The sequence below is a fragment of the Lotus japonicus genome, chromosome 1 (genome assembly GCF_012489685.1).
Source record: "Lotus japonicus ecotype B-129 chromosome 1, LjGifu_v1.2".
Classification (NCBI taxonomy): domain Eukaryota; kingdom Viridiplantae; phylum Streptophyta; class Magnoliopsida; order Fabales; family Fabaceae; genus Lotus; species Lotus japonicus.
In genome coordinates, this window is record NC_080041.1 from 133,034,258 (window position 1) to 133,050,482 (window position 16,225).

The 16,225-nt window shown below is 36.1% G+C and overlaps 2 protein-coding genes and 1 pseudogene across 4 annotated transcripts; 2 read left to right on the forward strand and 1 right to left on the reverse strand.

Moving 5' to 3' along the window:
• The first annotated feature begins 1,391 nt into the window (after nt 1–1,391).
• On the forward strand, nt 1,392–7,904 carry LOC130731020 (SWR1-complex protein 4-like). Of its 3 annotated transcripts, none has more exons than XM_057583198.1 (17): nt 1,393–1,710; nt 1,787–1,873; nt 1,942–2,007; nt 2,075–2,134; nt 2,213–2,269; nt 3,508–3,637; nt 3,790–3,857; nt 4,021–4,113; nt 4,215–4,262; nt 4,714–4,857; nt 5,481–5,591; nt 6,412–6,507; nt 6,724–6,795; nt 6,915–6,975; nt 7,078–7,112; nt 7,228–7,289; nt 7,518–7,904. In XM_057583198.1, the coding sequence occupies exons 1-16, from the start codon at nt 1,603–1,605 to the stop codon at nt 7,279–7,281; spliced, it is 1,290 nt and encodes a 429-aa protein (XP_057439181.1). In that variant the 5' UTR covers nt 1,393–1,602; the 3' UTR covers nt 7,282–7,289; nt 7,518–7,904. The 3 variants fall into 3 exon arrangements, with proteins under 3 accessions (XP_057439183.1, XP_057439181.1, XP_057439182.1); XM_057583199.1 differs by having other exon boundaries at nt 6,939–6,975; XM_057583200.1 differs by lacking the exon at nt 1,942–2,007 and having other exon boundaries at nt 1,392–1,710.
• On the reverse strand, nt 7,555–8,615 carry LOC130726426 (nifU-like protein 1, chloroplastic; annotated as a pseudogene).
• A 2,231-nt stretch (nt 8,616–10,846) lies between these two features.
• On the forward strand, nt 10,847–16,030 carry LOC130731023 (long chain acyl-CoA synthetase 1-like). Its single transcript, XM_057583203.1, has 18 exons — nt 10,847–10,910; nt 10,988–11,077; nt 11,190–11,245; nt 11,333–11,382; nt 11,759–11,835; nt 11,942–11,981; nt 12,069–12,163; nt 12,396–12,563; nt 12,850–12,960; nt 13,380–13,467; nt 13,546–13,612; nt 13,716–13,791; nt 13,968–14,085; nt 14,580–14,825; nt 14,933–15,072; nt 15,167–15,349; nt 15,490–15,609; nt 15,718–16,030. The coding sequence occupies exons 1-18, from the start codon at nt 10,878–10,880 to the stop codon at nt 15,769–15,771; spliced, it is 1,812 nt and encodes a 603-aa protein (XP_057439186.1). The 5' UTR covers nt 10,847–10,877; the 3' UTR covers nt 15,772–16,030.
• The last annotated feature ends 195 nt before the right edge of the window (nt 16,031–16,225 follow it).

Genomic DNA, 16,225 nt, shown 5'->3' on the forward strand with positions numbered 1-16,225 from the left:
CCCAAGGAGTAAAGTAAGGAACTTTGAGGTCGGGTGACCTTCCGTTTAGCTGGAGCTACACCGAAGGTGATATAAATCGTCGCTTTCTTCTTAGTTCTCTTGTAAGCTTGTGTAGCATTCATGTGTATGTATAGTTAAACCTCTCTTCTTTGGGATTGGTTGTAGCATTTTGTTCTTCTAATTTTGCAAAACAAATCAACCATTTTCTAAACTCATTTCTTGAATGAATTTTATTAAAGAATGACATTTGTGTTAGAAATTTTATTTGATACGATAAAACGCTTTGCTATACTACAATTGAATCTTGAGGGATTTGAAAATATTATGGTAAAAGATCCTTTCAACAAAAGTATCGTGCCTTCACTTTACTTCATTTTTGTTTTAAATAAGGACCAATGATATCATAATCATTATTTGACTAATATTTTATCCAAGTCACCAAGTCACCAACCCACGTGGTAATCTTAGACAAATGTAGATTGTCCATATTGATTTTTCACATTAATTTTAGTTATTTAAAATTTTCTTTAATCACTTTTTATCCTTCTCTTCCACCTTTTTCCTCTCATTCTTATCCATCTCCTTCCTAGCCATCACCGAACCTCCCTCATAACCACTAAGCCACCACATAACCTCTACATCCTTCTCCCAACTCTGGATAAACAACCTAATTGAGAGGATGGTGTGCAAAATGGAAATTTCACTGTCTCTCCATAGTGTTCATCTTATGCGTCTTTTTCTTATTTTTCATTCAAAGCAAAGGATGTCTGGGTTCAATCATATATGAGACATATTTTTGAACTGGAATTCACTTTCTACACCTGCTTCTAACATATGTTCTTTACTCAGATAAACACAACCAAAATTTCCTCGCTCAAGAAACAAAATGAGCTTGTAAACAATTTATTTTGAACTTATTTTCTTGAGTAAAGTACCTGCACTATTCTTATTCTTGAGGTTTATCAAAATTACACTTCACCTCATTCTTGTCTAAAATATACACTCCACCCCACTCTTTACAATGAAATATCAGAATCCATCACAAAACTCTTGAATAATGAATACTAGAGACAGAAGTAGCGTCACAATTTTTATATGAATAATTTTCGCCACAAAATCTCTCTCCAATTTAAATCGCTCTATTTTAGCAACGAAATATTTTCCCATCTTCAAAATTCGTCACTAGTGCATGCATAGTTTTGACAAGTATTTTAAATTATTGATGGATTTTAGAGATGGAAATATATTTTTTTAAATATAATTTCACGCTATAATAAATGAATTTACATTAGTGACGCACTTTGCGACGGAAAACATCACTTTAGCGAATTTTGTGAGAGATTCTGATATTCCATTAGAAAAGTTTAAAGAGGGTGAGAGTGCTTATCTATAAACTACGTCGTTTGAGTAGCTGTAAAACGAAGTGTGCAGAGAAAGCGAGGCAGATCCTACGACGTCGTTAGCATCAGGCCCCATCCATCTTCGTATCGACGACAGTTGAGGAAGTGAGAGGGAAAACCGAAGCTTTGCTTCCGTTCGGTAATGGAGATCATCTTCCTCCTGAAACCCTAACCGCTGCATGAATCGATTCGGAAGAAACCAATGGATGCGAAGGATATCCTGGGATTAACCAGACACTCATTCTCACTCGAGAAGAAGCCTCGTCCTCCCAAAGAATCTCAGAGAAAACCAGATGGCATTTCGCGCGAGGTACCAACCAAACAACCATTCATTCTTTCAACATTTTCATGGCGGTTACTGAATTGAATTGTATCTGTGGTTGTAGGTGTATGCGCTTACTGGTGGATTACCATCTCTTATGCCCGCAATCGATTCCTCTCAATTCAAGAAAAAGCCTCCTCCTGATGAAAAGGTTTTGTTTCGTTCGCATTGCTCAATTATTGAAATTTCAGTTTGGTTTTTTCACCTTCTCTTCTTCAGATCACTTGGCAATGGCTTCCTTTCACCAGTTCTGCTCGTAAAGATAATCTTCAACTTTACCATTGGGTCAGTCACGGTTTCTGTAAAATTTTCAACTGTGACTATGAGCATGCTAGTGACTGTTCTCTTGCAGGTTCGTGTCGTCAATGGTGTTCCCCCTACAGGGGATTATTCTTTTGCCAAGTATAACAAGGTACTGTTTGTATATTTCGATTTAAATCAATGTTTTCTGTTTGTATAATTGATTGGCGGTTTACGCGCTGTGGTGCAGTCTGTTGACATTATCAGATACACAGATGAGGAGTATGACAAGCATTTGACCAATCCGGTGGGTATCAACTATCGTCTAATTATGCAATTTTATGGAAATTTATGTATGAGCTTGCTTAAACTACTGAGTAGAAAATTTTCATGCTATCCAAACTGAAATTTAATTTTTGTATGAAGTTGTGATAGTAGAGTCATTTTGACTTCTATTGTGAGGTAACAAATTGAAACCTTTTTTTTTTATTTTGTGTGTGTAACACTATACAGGTTTGAAGTTACAAAATTGTTTGCTTGTTATTACTTATGTTGGAGCTTATAAATCACAATGTAGAAAGCCTTTTTTTTGTTTTTGTCAGAAAAGGATATTGGATTATTCGTTTATAGGCTAATAGCAACAAGCCATGCTGTGGCAAGCCTAGGGGTGTTCTCTTTTGTCATTAATTTAATAAGGATTTCATGTAAAGATATTAATTGGTCCTTGAACCTCGAGAGTTTAGTGTGAAGTTGGAATGATGTACATTTTTCTTTGGATGACAACATTGGGATTCCTAAAAACAAACACGACTGTAGTTTGGTTTTTTTGATTGCGTCTCAGCCAAATTTCTGATCTACTTTTGCTGAGGGTTGTCTCTTGTGATGCAAACATCTAGCAATTGGCATATATTTATTTAATGGTCAGCTTCCGTTCTGGGCATTTATATAAATATGAAGGAATACTGTTTGGTTTGTGGTGATAAAATTTGATTGAAGCTTAAATCTTGATTGCGCTAATGTATATCTTTATATAGGAGATCATATGAGTAGGATAAATTATCCCCTTCTAGATGAATAGCTATGCTCGGTTTGTGATGGAGTTGGTGATTTTTGGAGAATTGCCATTGTAAACCAATTCGATAATTATTTGAATCACGTCAGGAAAATTTGCAGTAACTTTTTTTGGAAATACATAATGTTGGATGGTTTTTTAAAGCTTTCGAATTGGGTGACACGCTGGTATCATGATGTCTGGTTTCAAGAATAGCAAGAAACAGAGAGGAAAATTTGTCACTAACTTAAAAGGATCTGCATCTATGAACCTGGCTTAGCTCTGCGTCTGCTTCTTTTGTACACCACACTCAATTGTACTTCTCATCTTGTAAAATTACCCACCCTTAACTGCAGTTGTGATGTTCTGTGTGCTTTTCACCACTGAAATTGGAATGTGAAACATATAAGCATTTTTATGAAGGTTTTTATATCCATCTATTTTACTAAGCATTCAATGCATTGCTTTGTTCCATTATTAATTTATCTACATAGATGTGGACCAAGGAGGAGACGGATGAACTGTTTGACTTGTGTGAGAGGTTCGATCTCCGATTTATTGTAATTGCTGATAGGTTCCCATCATCTCGGACTGTAGAAGAATTAAAGGATCGATATTATAGTGGTATGTCTTTGTTCAATAAAATATTATATGTTGCGCTCTGTTATGCATTTTCTTTAATTCACGCTTTATGTTTGATTGTATGGAGACTGCACAAGCAAAAATGTGATATGTTTATGTTTATATTTGATCACATTCCCATGTCTGTCCTGTAGTATCTCGGGCTATATTAATTGCAAGGGCTCCATCTGCAGGAGACGTTGCCACACATCCTGTTGTTAAGGTACAGTAAACACCTTTGATAAAATAGTTTTGTATGTTGCTTTGAAGTAGTTACTTTCTTTTGTTTGTTGTGTAGAGTCTTTGTAGAAAAATCAAATTTGTATCTGCCTTAGGACATTGTCATGTGGTCATCCATAGTAACTTGTTTTCCCTCCTCAATGTAGCAACCATATAAAGTTTCACAAGAAGTGGAACGAAAACGAGCACTGTCCGTGGTGCTTTCTCAAACAAGGCAACAAGAGCGAAGAGATGAAGAGGTTTAGTTCTATAAAAAAAAAATTAAATCAGTAGTTTATGTGTTGCTGCTACCTGTAATTTCAAATGAAGCATAGCTTCCTTCTTTTGTTATGCCATGCAGGTTATCATTGAAGCAAAAAAAATATCTGAATTGCGCGTGTCTTCTAAGGTAGTTCTTTAAATATTGTTTTTCTATAGCACCACTAATTACCTGCGGAGAGGAGTAATGTTTGAAAAGATTCAAGACTGATTTTCAGATTATCTAATTCTGATTTCTTGATTTACCATGGTTATAAATTCCTACTCATGAACTTAAAACTTTGGGGAATGTTCTTATTACTGTATTTATGCATCAGACAAAGTCTTCCTTGTATGTACTTTTTTCATTTGCACTGGGAGTGTGGGAGGTAGGATAGAACTGTGCTCTGGTAACTAACGGTTAATCTTTACTCATAGTAAAATGTATGTTGAAGGTATGTCATTGAAACAACTGTTCCTAGTTTATAATTCCCAGTTAGGGTAACAAAGTTCATGGAATATATAATTGTTTTCACATGTGTTGTACATGCATGTGTGCCTTTGATTTTGATATCATGCGTATGACTTTATATATGTTTCAGGTTGTTGAAGAGTCTCAGTTGGCTGTAACTTCGAATGCTGGTGCAGAATTTTCAGAGAGGGTCATCCCTGGTGACACTGTTTCTCCATTGAATGTGCCTTCCACATCACCAGACAATGCATCTATTCTAGCTTCTCTTCGCATGGTAAGTTATACAGAAGGTTTCCAGTTGTGCTTCCTCTGGCTTTTCTTCTTCAAATCTCACTCTCTTCCCTCTCCCCTATGGAAGGTTAACAAGGATCTTACAACAACAACAAAAAACCCTTTTTCTACTAGGTGAGATTGGGTACATGGATAAAAAAAGATGCCATAACGTCCTATTGGCCATTGTTTTTTTTTTGTACATCGGAAAGATAAACTACAGCCCTCCAGGGTTGATTGCTAGACCTCCCCATCCCCAACCCATATGTCCACCAGCTCTTACCACTTGAGCTATCCTTCGGGCACGTTCCATTGGCCATTGTAAAAATCATTTCTAACAAACCTGTTAATTCTATATCCTTCTTAATAGTTTGGCTTGATGTTGCATTACATAGCCCGTCCCAAGCCCAAAGAAAAAGAGGATAGTAGTGTTGAGCAATCAACATCCAAAACAAAATTTTGTCAAACCCTCATGACATTGGTGTTAACAAGGACTCTGACGTCCTAAAATTTGATCCTGCTTTCATCAAATATTCTAATTAACTGTTTTTTTCATCAGCGGAAATTTCATCAAATTTTTTAATGCTTATACTTCAGAACATAATCTGATAATAAGAAATATTTCAGCTTCGTGTATATTCAAGAATGTATGCACTTGAGCAAATGGTGCAAGCCGGAAACTCAACTACTGGACTTCGGACTGTCAAACGGATTGAGCAAACTTTGCAAGATCTTGGGGTTTGTCGAGACTCTTTTGAACTTTTAATGCAGTTTAGATATTTCATTTTTCCCCTAGCTGGTGCAGTTGTGTAGTTATTACTGATCTTTTCTTTTAACAGCATATGAAAGCCTTGTTTTTTCATTTCTGGAGAGCTGATTATTTTAAATGCTTTTTCTAACTATTAAATTTGTTTGGTTTTGAGAGTAGAACTGTGATTGAGCTTGTGCACTTTCAGATAGGTATATAGGCCCAGTTGCTTGTCTCAGCTTGACAAGCCTCACTAATAGTTCAATTAAGAATAAGAAGATTGTATATATTTTTGGCAGAACAGTTTATATCTACATGTATATATTAACTTAGCATAATATATACTAGTGCTCATTTAAGCTTGAAATCAGCTAGTTTTGGAACCTTGAATTCTCAACCATACATACATGTGCCCGCGCGTTGTGTTTTAATGTCAGATCCAAACTGAAATACTGATTATGTGAGTTGAGCTTGAGCATATCTGTGGACTTATGAGTAGTGCCCAGACACAAGAACCACACTGACCCTCTGATATGTACCCGCATTACATAGTTTAGTTAGTTAAGGGAGTTATCCCATAGTCCAGTTAGTTAGTGAGTGGTATTATAAATAAGAGTAAGTTAGAGATCTTTTGTATCTTTTGGGTATGATTTGGGAATTGGGTTAAAGAGAGGAGATTTATCTTGTATCTTCCTCTAATTCCCTAATTGGGGATTAGGGTTCTATCTTTGAAGAATAACAGTTTCTGGGTTGGGTTCCTTTCACACTCTTCCTGATCCATTTCCTTTTAATTTGATTCTGTGATTGCAGGTCAATTTGAAACCAAAGGTTCCAACGAAAGCTGTTTGTGCCGAGCATCTTGAACTAAGAAAAGAAATACTAACTTGGTTGAATCTCCAGAGACAGGTAATCCGTATATGGGATTTGAGAGAAATATATTTGCCAAATGTGTCGAATAATTTTATATTACGATTTACGAGCAGATTGTGACAATTTCACTTGTTAGAATGTCCATAGGGTTGTAGTATGTCCTTCTAATGTTTGATCGTCTATAAAATCAGAACTTCGCTTGCTTTTTCCAAATTTGTTTGATTTTGTTACGTGTTAAAATATATGATTCAGGTGCAATATAAGGAGGCTGAGGGTTCATCTCTCCGTGATGGGACATACGGTGAATCACCAGGCACACCAAAGGTTAGAAATATGTTTTATTTTGGTATTGTCCATATATTGTTTTCAATGCTTAAGGCTTGTGGTTAATGATTATCCAAGTACGCTGTTCTTTTTCTTTGTGATTTGGTGAACACTGACAGCATTTGCATTGTGCTGGGGATCAGGATCGTACATTTATTCCGGACTTCATGAATTTCGGAGGTAACAGACTACTTTTGTTAGTACCTGCAATCTAATTTTCTGTAAGTGATGGGAGTTTCCTTTTATTTATTATTAAAGCTACACATATAACTGTGGTTTCAGGCGAAAGGGTTGGCAAAAAGGACCACAAGCGCAAGGTACACTATAAAGACTTTTGTCTAATTATTCTCTCTTTGATTGTTTGTTTCCAAGGTACGTTTGGACCATTTTCATAATGCATTGTTATTGATCTTAGAAATCATATTTGCACAGGGACCGTCATCAGGTCATAAAAGACCTAAAAAACAGAAGGCGTCAGATTTCTAGTTCCTCTGGTAAGTTATATTTAGCACACGGGATACAGACAATATTATTATGCACCATTGTTTTATAATTTAATATACATCTGTATCAACTTTGAGCTCTGTAATATGATATCTTCATTGCGTCAACAACCTTGTGGTACTTGTTTGAGTTGTTTCTCTATTTTGCTTGTATAATGAATCAGCACGAGAACGCTAGTCCATTGTTTTACTGAACGGCGTTTTGCATTTATGCATCAGGTGGCACTCCGGAGAGGTGTTTGAATTTGTGTAATTCTTAATCAGATTTATGAATGTTTCGGAGAGCGGCACCGAGCTCTAAACGCATGGGAATTCTGATTACTCTGGTCTGTGAATGATAATAATGCCATTCTTGGTATTCAGTGCAAAGAGTAGTATTGAAATCCCTGAGATGAGTGGGTGGGATCTCGCATCTTCACCGTGTTTGCTCCTACTGAGAGGCTTAACTTTATATTTTCTTGCTGGCAAAGCTTCACAGTTTACAGGGATGCCATGTATATTAGGTTGGAGTTGGGATGTCCATTAGATTAATTGTGTACATTCAGATAATAATGCAATTGTATTTTTTTTTTATATATTTAATCAATGTCGCCACCTGTTCGGAAACGTTGCATTTGTATGGTATTCCTAGGTGGTGGTGGTGAGGTAACATTGAGAATATGTGGAAACTTTCCTTGATAGCAGCTTTGATTCCTGATCCAATGGAGTCAGGCCCAACATAATTCACGTGACAGTCACCGCCTTCAACAGACAACACTTGTACGCTCCCTCCAAAATTCTTAATAGCGGGTCTCAAAATCTCAAGATGATTATTCACATCCTGAAATCAAACCACAAATCTAAACATCATTTCATATTTTCATTTGGTTCCTCATCATAGATTTGCACTATGTCTTTAACCGTATCTCAGAAATTTTCCTTCTGAATGCGCTCGATCCCCATTGTCATGGTTGTGGTTGAGCCAGGGCAGCTTTCACATTCTCCTAAGAGCCATAGAGAAATCACGCTGTTCTTAACGAAGATGACTTTGATGTTGCTGCTGTAAGATATGAGGTAAGGTCGGACATCTTCGAGGACGAGATCGACATTCAGAGCGGTGAGGTCGAATTTGTGGGCAGAGTACAATTTGGGAGAAGAAGACTAGTTCTGATTGAGTGCAGTCTGTGCAGAGGAAAATCCGATGGTGCTTGAGCTTCTCTTTTGCTTCCGAGTTATGAAATTGGTAACTGTCAGTTTTAGTTGATCGGCATGGTGAGGGTGATGGCTTTGTTGACCGCTCAATTTCATCATCGAACAAATTGAGGTTAGAGCTGCCATGGGAGTGGAGGAAGGGTTTGGCGTATCATCGACAAGGCAATCATATGTAGCCTTAGCTTCAGGGAATATGTCTAAGATGAACATCTCAGTTTTGATCCAGAATCCTATGAATGACAAGTAGATGCCCTGCATACATGTGTGTTAGAAGTCCCACATTGGCTAGAGATAGAGCATAAATAGCCTTTATAAGGGTAGTGCAAACCTTAACTCTTGAGCTAGCTTTTGGGTTGAGTATAGGCCCCCTAATTTCTGATATGGTATCAGAGCCTATCCTAGATCCATTTGTTGTTTGTTGTGGAGACCTCCCATTATTGGGCCACCCGTTGTTGTTGATCCCACGTTCCAGGTTGTTCAGTCCTGGACGTGAGGGGGTGTGTTAGAAGTCCCACATTGGCTAGAGATAGAGCATAAATAGACTTTATAAGGGTAGTGCAAACCTTAACTCTTAAGCTAGCTTTTGGGTTGAGTATAGGCCCCCTAATTTCTGATAATGTGGACAATCACTAAGGCAATGGAGGATGTCGTCATCATCGTGCGAGCATCTAGAGAAACTTGGCGAAGAAGTGTGGTTACCCTGTAAGCGGTGATTATTAACTTGAAGCATATTATGCATGAGCAACCACATGAACACTTAAATCTTTTCCGGTGCCTTGATTTTTCAAATTCATTTCCAGGATTTTGCAGACCAAGTAGCAATATTGTTATCATTCAACCATTTATAAGCTGAAGCGGTCAGCAAAATCCTTGTAGTGCTTGGATTCCAAATTTACAATTCATTGAACCTATCATCAATAGAGAGAGGAAAAAAAAGCAACGCTTCCTTAAAAACCTGGAGCAAGTCCGTGTATATCAGTATCCGATATATGAAAACAAGTTATATCTCTAATTTCTCTTTGCTCTATTGCTAATGGGTGTGAACTCATCATTTTGCATACTTATTATTATGCTACTTATTTACTAAATAACAAATCAACAAAGTCAAATCTACTTATTTTGCCTTTTCAAAAAAAAATCTACTTATTATACAACTCATCATTATCATGGACATTAAAAGTTGGTTGAACTCAAACAATTACAATGACATTGACGCCATTCAATACACCACAGGTAGTTCAATTTCATGGGCAGAAGGGTTTTTCCATTTCGGGATTAAGGACCACCACAGGGTCTGCTTTCATGATAGTCTTACTGTTTCGCAATTTATGAATCATGATTTTGTTTTAGGAAAATTAATTCTAACCTAAAAGCAGTAGTAGCGCCCAAAACTCACTAATTTGACAATTTTAGAAGCTATGCCGCGTCCGCATAGACAAACATGAGTAGGGAACAAACAAACTAGAAAATCAGCAACCAATCCATACTCCTCTAAAAGGTATGAGCGATTTTAACATTTCATTGCTATTGAGGAATTCACTACTACACAAACAAAATTGCCAATACTCAATACAATCGTCACATCGCAATTCAATAAACACGCGCCTTATTAATTTGTGAGGGAAAATGACTTCGGAAAAATTAGTAGAGTGTGAACATATCATTCTTGAACTAGTGAGCAAAATTGTAGATTTAACACATTACAACATGCGCATGCTAACATGTATCCTAACATACCCACATTGCTAGCCATTTGCAGTGAATGTGAAATTAACATCTCTCTAGAAAAATAGTCACATCACTAGTTAATAGATGAATATTAACTGGGAGTGAAACCAAATTTACAGCTCCAAACATTTTCCTATAAAACTCTCAACTTTGTTCTGAGGCCTTCATTCTAATTGCAATTGCATTGCATGTGTCACCACTCACTTCCAAGTGTGAGAGGTTTATTCTCTGTGTATGGTGTAATGGATTTTGTCCTTTTCTTTGTTACTTCCAACACCATCCCTATAGTAGAGCTCCAATTGAAAGTTGAATCCTCCTTCTGTTTGATAAAAGTACTCTGTCATTGATCAAGAAGAATGAAGAATTTTGCAGCAAAGGTTGAGGAAGGAAGAGAAGGTACAAATGGCAAGCCATCCGTAGGTCCGGTATATCGCAACCTCCTCTCCAAAAACAATTTTCCTCCACCTGATCCTGAACTAAATAATGCTTGGGATATTAGCACACAATAGCTAATACTATAACGGGATGGAGTTAATTGAATGCAATATGATGGTAAATACAAGTTTATTTTTTGATTCATGAAAGATAATTTGGAAACTTGGATTAACTCTTTCTTTTGACGATTGCAGTGTGGCTGTTAAAAAATATCCTCAAAACCGTATGCTGGGATGGCGTGAATATGTTGATGGAAAGGTATGTTATGGCAATTCATTTTATTGTGTGTGCATGTCAACTAGACAAGGAAATTAATTTTTGTTCATGGTATATAGTTTGGACCATATGTTTGGAAAACATATAAGGAAGTCTATGATGAAGTTCTGCATATCGGTTCTGCTTTACGAGCATGTGGTGCTGAACCTGTAAGTTCTTGCAAAGGGACATGTTTTGTCATTTTTAAGTACAGTACACTGAAATTATTTAAAGGAAAACTTCTTAGTTCTTAATGTCTTTGTTGGTGTGATCCTATCATAGGGCTCTCGAATTGGAGTTTATGGATCAAACTGCCCTCAGTGGATTATGGCAATGGAGGTTTACCAATTCTGTGTTCTTGAAGTTTTCACCATTGTTCCTTACATGATCCAATCATAATTCATAAATATGTTTATATTGATGTTGGCTTGTTGCGCGCACAGCTTGGTTTGTGTGCCTCTCAATGGTATCCCTGGTAAGTTTTTTCAACAAACAAACAGACCTGTTTTCTCTATCTTTCTGCAATTAGAAGCTGTGACTAAAATTTATCCTACTAACCAAGTGCCACTTTTTGGATTGTGTTCATTTTATTTCTCTTAGTACCCACGGTGTTTTTTTATATTCTGATTTTGTGTGAATTTGTTATAGTAGTTATCGATTCTAAATAAAGTAACATTAGGATTTTTAAGGCATTTTTTGGCTGGTTCTTGCTTGTTTGTGTTTCAGTTTCAGTCATAAATAAATAAATAATCTTATTTACCAGAAACTGGTATGTTTTTCATTTACTTATTCATATTCTAGATTATTCTTCATATATTGTTGATTTGAAGCATTTCAAACGCCAATTGCAGGGGCTGGTGCTGTAAATTTTATCATCGATCACGCAGAAGTAGATTTTGTGTTTGTCCAGGATAAGAAGGTTATTCAAGTAAGAACCACTTTCTTGATATGAATCATTTTAAGCTCCAGATGAATTCATATATCAGATATTCAGAAGTAAAAAGAGGTTCTGATTGTACATATAATGTTTTCAGCTTTTGGATCCTGATTGTAAATCTGTCCAACGACTGAAAGGTAAAATTATGGCTACTGGCGCTAGTTGAGCTTTGCTGTGATGCAACTTAACAGAAAACTTTGAACTGAGTTTGGCTTTGGCTACAGCTATTGTGTGCTTCGCTTCACCAACAGATGAAGAGAAAGATAAGGCAAACAACATGGGGATTAAGCTATATTCATGGAAAGAGTTCTTGTACATGGTTAGTCAGCAACGAAATTTTCAACATACTACACATGTCTAATACAGAAAGAACTACTCTTTTCCATAATAGTATAGACATATATATGCACCAGTAGGTTTGTTCACTTTCTGCACCATTTTTTTAAAAGTGGCTGTTGAAACTTGTATGTATTAATGCTTTTATGTACTTATGTACTAACATTTTCAGAAACCTTTTTAAGAATATATCCTAACAGTTTACTATTTTGCAGGGACAAGAAAAACCATCAACCATTTCACCACCTCAGGCTTATAATATCTGCACAATAATGTATACAAGTGGAACCACTGGAACCCCAAAGGGTGTTGTTTTGACGCATGAAAACATTACATCTTTTGTAAGGGGAGTGGATCTTTTCTTGGAACAATTTGAAGAAAAGGTAAATCTGGTCATCTGGTGCTGGAACCACTGGAAGTTGTTGTGATACCATTTTTCCTTCACTCCATAAGTATGAATCAACTACTAAAGAAATTTCTAGACCAAAATTGATGTGTGGAATTCTTCTAATACCAACCCCAAATTGTGTAATTTGTTGTGTTAAACTTAATAATATGGATGGATCAACTTTACCCTAGGTTGTTTGTATGAAAAAATACTCATGGCTCTCATGGTGTTTAGAGAATAGAGATATACTTTTTCTGACATGTGTACCTTACTTTGCATAGATGACTGTAGAGGATGTGTACTTATCCTTCCTCCCATTGGCTCAAATCCTTGAGCGAACAATTGAGGAGTACTTTTTCCATAAAGGTGCATCTGTTGGCTACTACCATGGGGTATGTTCATGCCGAAATATTTTGTTGATTTTGATTTGCTTGATTATTTTATATGAGTGGAAAAGACAAGGAGATAGATGCTAACAGTAGGGTCATATAAGTTGTTCAGTTTTCCATTGTCTCATACAATGTGTGTGTGTGTGTGTGAGAGAGAGAGAGAGAGAGAGAGAGGCAGACCAGTAGACAATGTATAAAGAAAAATGCTAGCAATACACTCTTGTGCACATTTTGTAAGATTGGTTTATTTTTTAAAAAGATAATACAGTTGCCTTTTATATTGATCACTAAGTACAGTCTTCAGGAATATATTTCTCCATATGATTTTTCATTTGTATGTGAAATCAGAATTGAATAATTTACCTAGGTGAGAAGTAATTCATTACTAAATCTTATAAATTTCCGGAATCTCTAACATGAAGGATACAACTGCATTGGGGGATGATTTGATGGAATTGAAGCCAACATTGTTTGCTGGGGTCCCTCGAGTCTTTGAAAAGATCTATGAAGGCAAGTTCACGCACTCACGGAAAATTTATTTATTTATATCAGTTCAGTATAAAACTTATTCAAGATCATCTATTTCAGGTATCAAGAAAGCAGTGGAAGAACTCAATCCATGGAGGAGAACAGTTTTTGGGTTGCTCTACAAATAGTAAGTTGGTATTCTATAACTGTATAATTTTGAATAAAATTTGGTATAGGTATAATTTCGTTTATGTGGTGTTTTTTTAAATTACATCTATATTTTGATACAGTAAACTTGGTTGGATGAACAAAGGATATAAACAGTGTAATTCATCACCGTTAGCAGATCTATTAGCCTTCAGAAAGGTTATACTTGGATCTCCTCTTTACTAAAAATACTATTATCTCACCTGCTATTCTTCTACAAAAGGCCAACTTCCCAATGCTTGCCATTTATCTATATAAAAACTCGACATACTTCTTATGTGGTGAACTTTCTCTAAAACTCCACTCTTCTCCTTCCCCCTCGTCTTGGGAATCAGGTAAAAACTCGGCTAGGTGGGCGTATTAGACTAATAATAACTGGAAGTGCACCGTTGAACCCTAAGGTAGAAGAATTTTTGCGTGTTACTTCTTGTGCCTTTGTATGTCAAGGCTATGGTAAGGAAGTCTATTTTTTATGCGGATTAAGATTCTCTCTTGTCACATATTGAACTTAGATTGACAGGAAGTACTAAATTCACACAGTCATGGAACATTAGCCGATCATTAAGATCAGACGACTTAGATTTTAAACTTATCTGATCTTGATAAAACATGATTCATTCGATCTTTGATCGTACAATTCAGGTTCTTTGACTGTAAATTTAGGATTTCTCTGACTGCAATTTGCATGGAACTCAAATCCGTCACATGTCAAGTGGAACTTTGGGTCTATATCTTTCTTTATAATATTCAAAGGGTCCTACCTAGTTAGTTCATATGGAGAGATAGACAAACACAAAATTTTAACATGATATGGTCATTTTTTAACTTTCACAAGAGGTTCCTGATCACTTGTTATTATGTTGCGTATAAATAGGATAGAACAATACTGTTAGGACTTGGGACACAGAACATTATGAAACACTTTGAAACTATGATTATTAATCCAGGTTTGACTGAAACTTGTGGAGCCACTACTCTTGCTTTTCCTGATGAAATGTGCATGCTTGGTACTGTTGGTTCTGTATCTGTATGCAATGAACTGCAGCTGGAGGAGGTTCCAGAGATGGGCTACAATCCTCTTGGAAGTCCTCCAAGTGGTGAGATATGTCTGAGAGGGAAAACTGTGTTTACTGGATACTACAAAGACCCTGAGTTAACAAGGAAAGCCATAAGAGATGGATGGTTTCACACAGGTTTAAACTCGAACTGTTATTTCCAGCGTGAAAAACTGAACTTCTGTTTTGAACTTTTATAACATGTTATAATATGACTATGCCATTGCTTGGTAATATATCCTCAGGGGACATTGGAGAAATGCAACCTAATGGTGTTGTTAAGATTATTGATAGGAAGAAGAATCTTATAAAACTTTCTCAAGGAGTGTATGTTGCCCTTGAACATTTGGAAAATGTATATGGAATCACTACAATAGTAGAAGATGTAAGCATCTTCATGGATTCAGTACTGTTAACATGTTCAATTTTCAATCCTTAGAATTCTAATAGGTTTGTGATTACTTGTGTTTTTCTGGAAGATATGGGTTTATGGAAATAGCTTCAAATCATCACTAGTTGCAGTGGTAGTTCCAAATGAAGAAATCACCAAGAAGTGGGCTTATTCAAATGGTCACATGGCTTCTTTCACTCAACTATGTTCTCTTGATCAATTGAAGAAACAAGTGCTATTTGAACTCAAGCTGACCGCAGAGAGAAATAAGGTAACATCTATGGATATTGTATAGATCAACAATTGCATCATTCTTTATTATTATTTCTTCAAGACTATATATTCTATATCAGGTTTTATGCTTCAATAATACATTTGTAACTTTTGAGCTTGTTTCTTTCAACACATTAGCTGAAGGGATTTGAACATATCAAAGGGGTGATACTAGAGCCACATCCATTTGACATGGAAAGAGATTTGGTGACTGCATCAATGAAAAAGAGAAGAAATACTTTGCTCAAGTATTATCAGGTAAATACAATAATCCTTTTCTCACTCTTCCTTACTCTCTAAGTAATTAATCTTGTTTAAGTACTTACAAATGTTTCAATTTCTGAATTTTTTATGACATTATAACAGGTTGATATAGATGAAATATACCGAAGTTTGGGTGAAGATAAATATAAGATTTGAGGTTTCACAAGGGATGAGGCTGTGCAATAAATAAGAATTTTGTACCAATTGTTCCCAACCCCAAACTCCCATGTATCTCGTATGTAATGCTGTTCTTGTTGCCAGTTCTATGATGTAATGTGTGTGTATTATCAATTATGCCAATAACAATAAGCAACACAGATTCATTGGAAATATAAAAGGAAATTCATCTCTCACTCAGTCTACCCATTTTATAGCTGATATCAGCTGCACTTATTGTAGAGCCTTCACAGAAAGATGAAAGAATAACAATTCTTCAAAGATTGATATGGTGAGGTGAAAGGCAGAGTCACTTTGTAAACCATTATGCATGCCCGAGGTGTATGCGTAATGCGTGTAACACATTTTAACTAGTATTTTGATACATAGATCACCGAATAATAGTGTATGCCTCTCCCATACGTCACTTTTGTGAAAGGTCACAAAATATCAT

Excerpts from the sequence above, each read along its gene's own strand:
- LOC130731023 (XM_057583203.1), top strand. The coding sequence starts at position 10,878 with ATGCTGGGATGGCGTGAATATGTTGATGGAAAG. Across the intron at positions 11,078-11,189 it reads GAGCATGTGGTGCTGAACCT|GGCTCTCGAATTGGAGTTTA; the intron begins GTAAGTTCTTGC and ends ATCCTATCATAG. Across the intron at positions 13,468-13,545 it reads CTTTGAAAAGATCTATGAAG|GTATCAAGAAAGCAGTGGAA; the intron begins GCAAGTTCACGC and ends CATCTATTTCAG.
- LOC130731020 (XM_057583198.1), top strand. The coding sequence starts at position 1,603 with ATGGATGCGAAGGATATCCTGGGATTAACCAGACACTCATTCTCACTC. Across the intron at positions 2,135-2,212 it reads CTTTTGCCAAGTATAACAAG|TCTGTTGACATTATCAGATA; the intron begins GTACTGTTTGTA and ends GCTGTGGTGCAG. Across the intron at positions 3,858-4,020 it reads CCACACATCCTGTTGTTAAG|CAACCATATAAAGTTTCACA; the intron begins GTACAGTAAACA and ends TCCTCAATGTAG.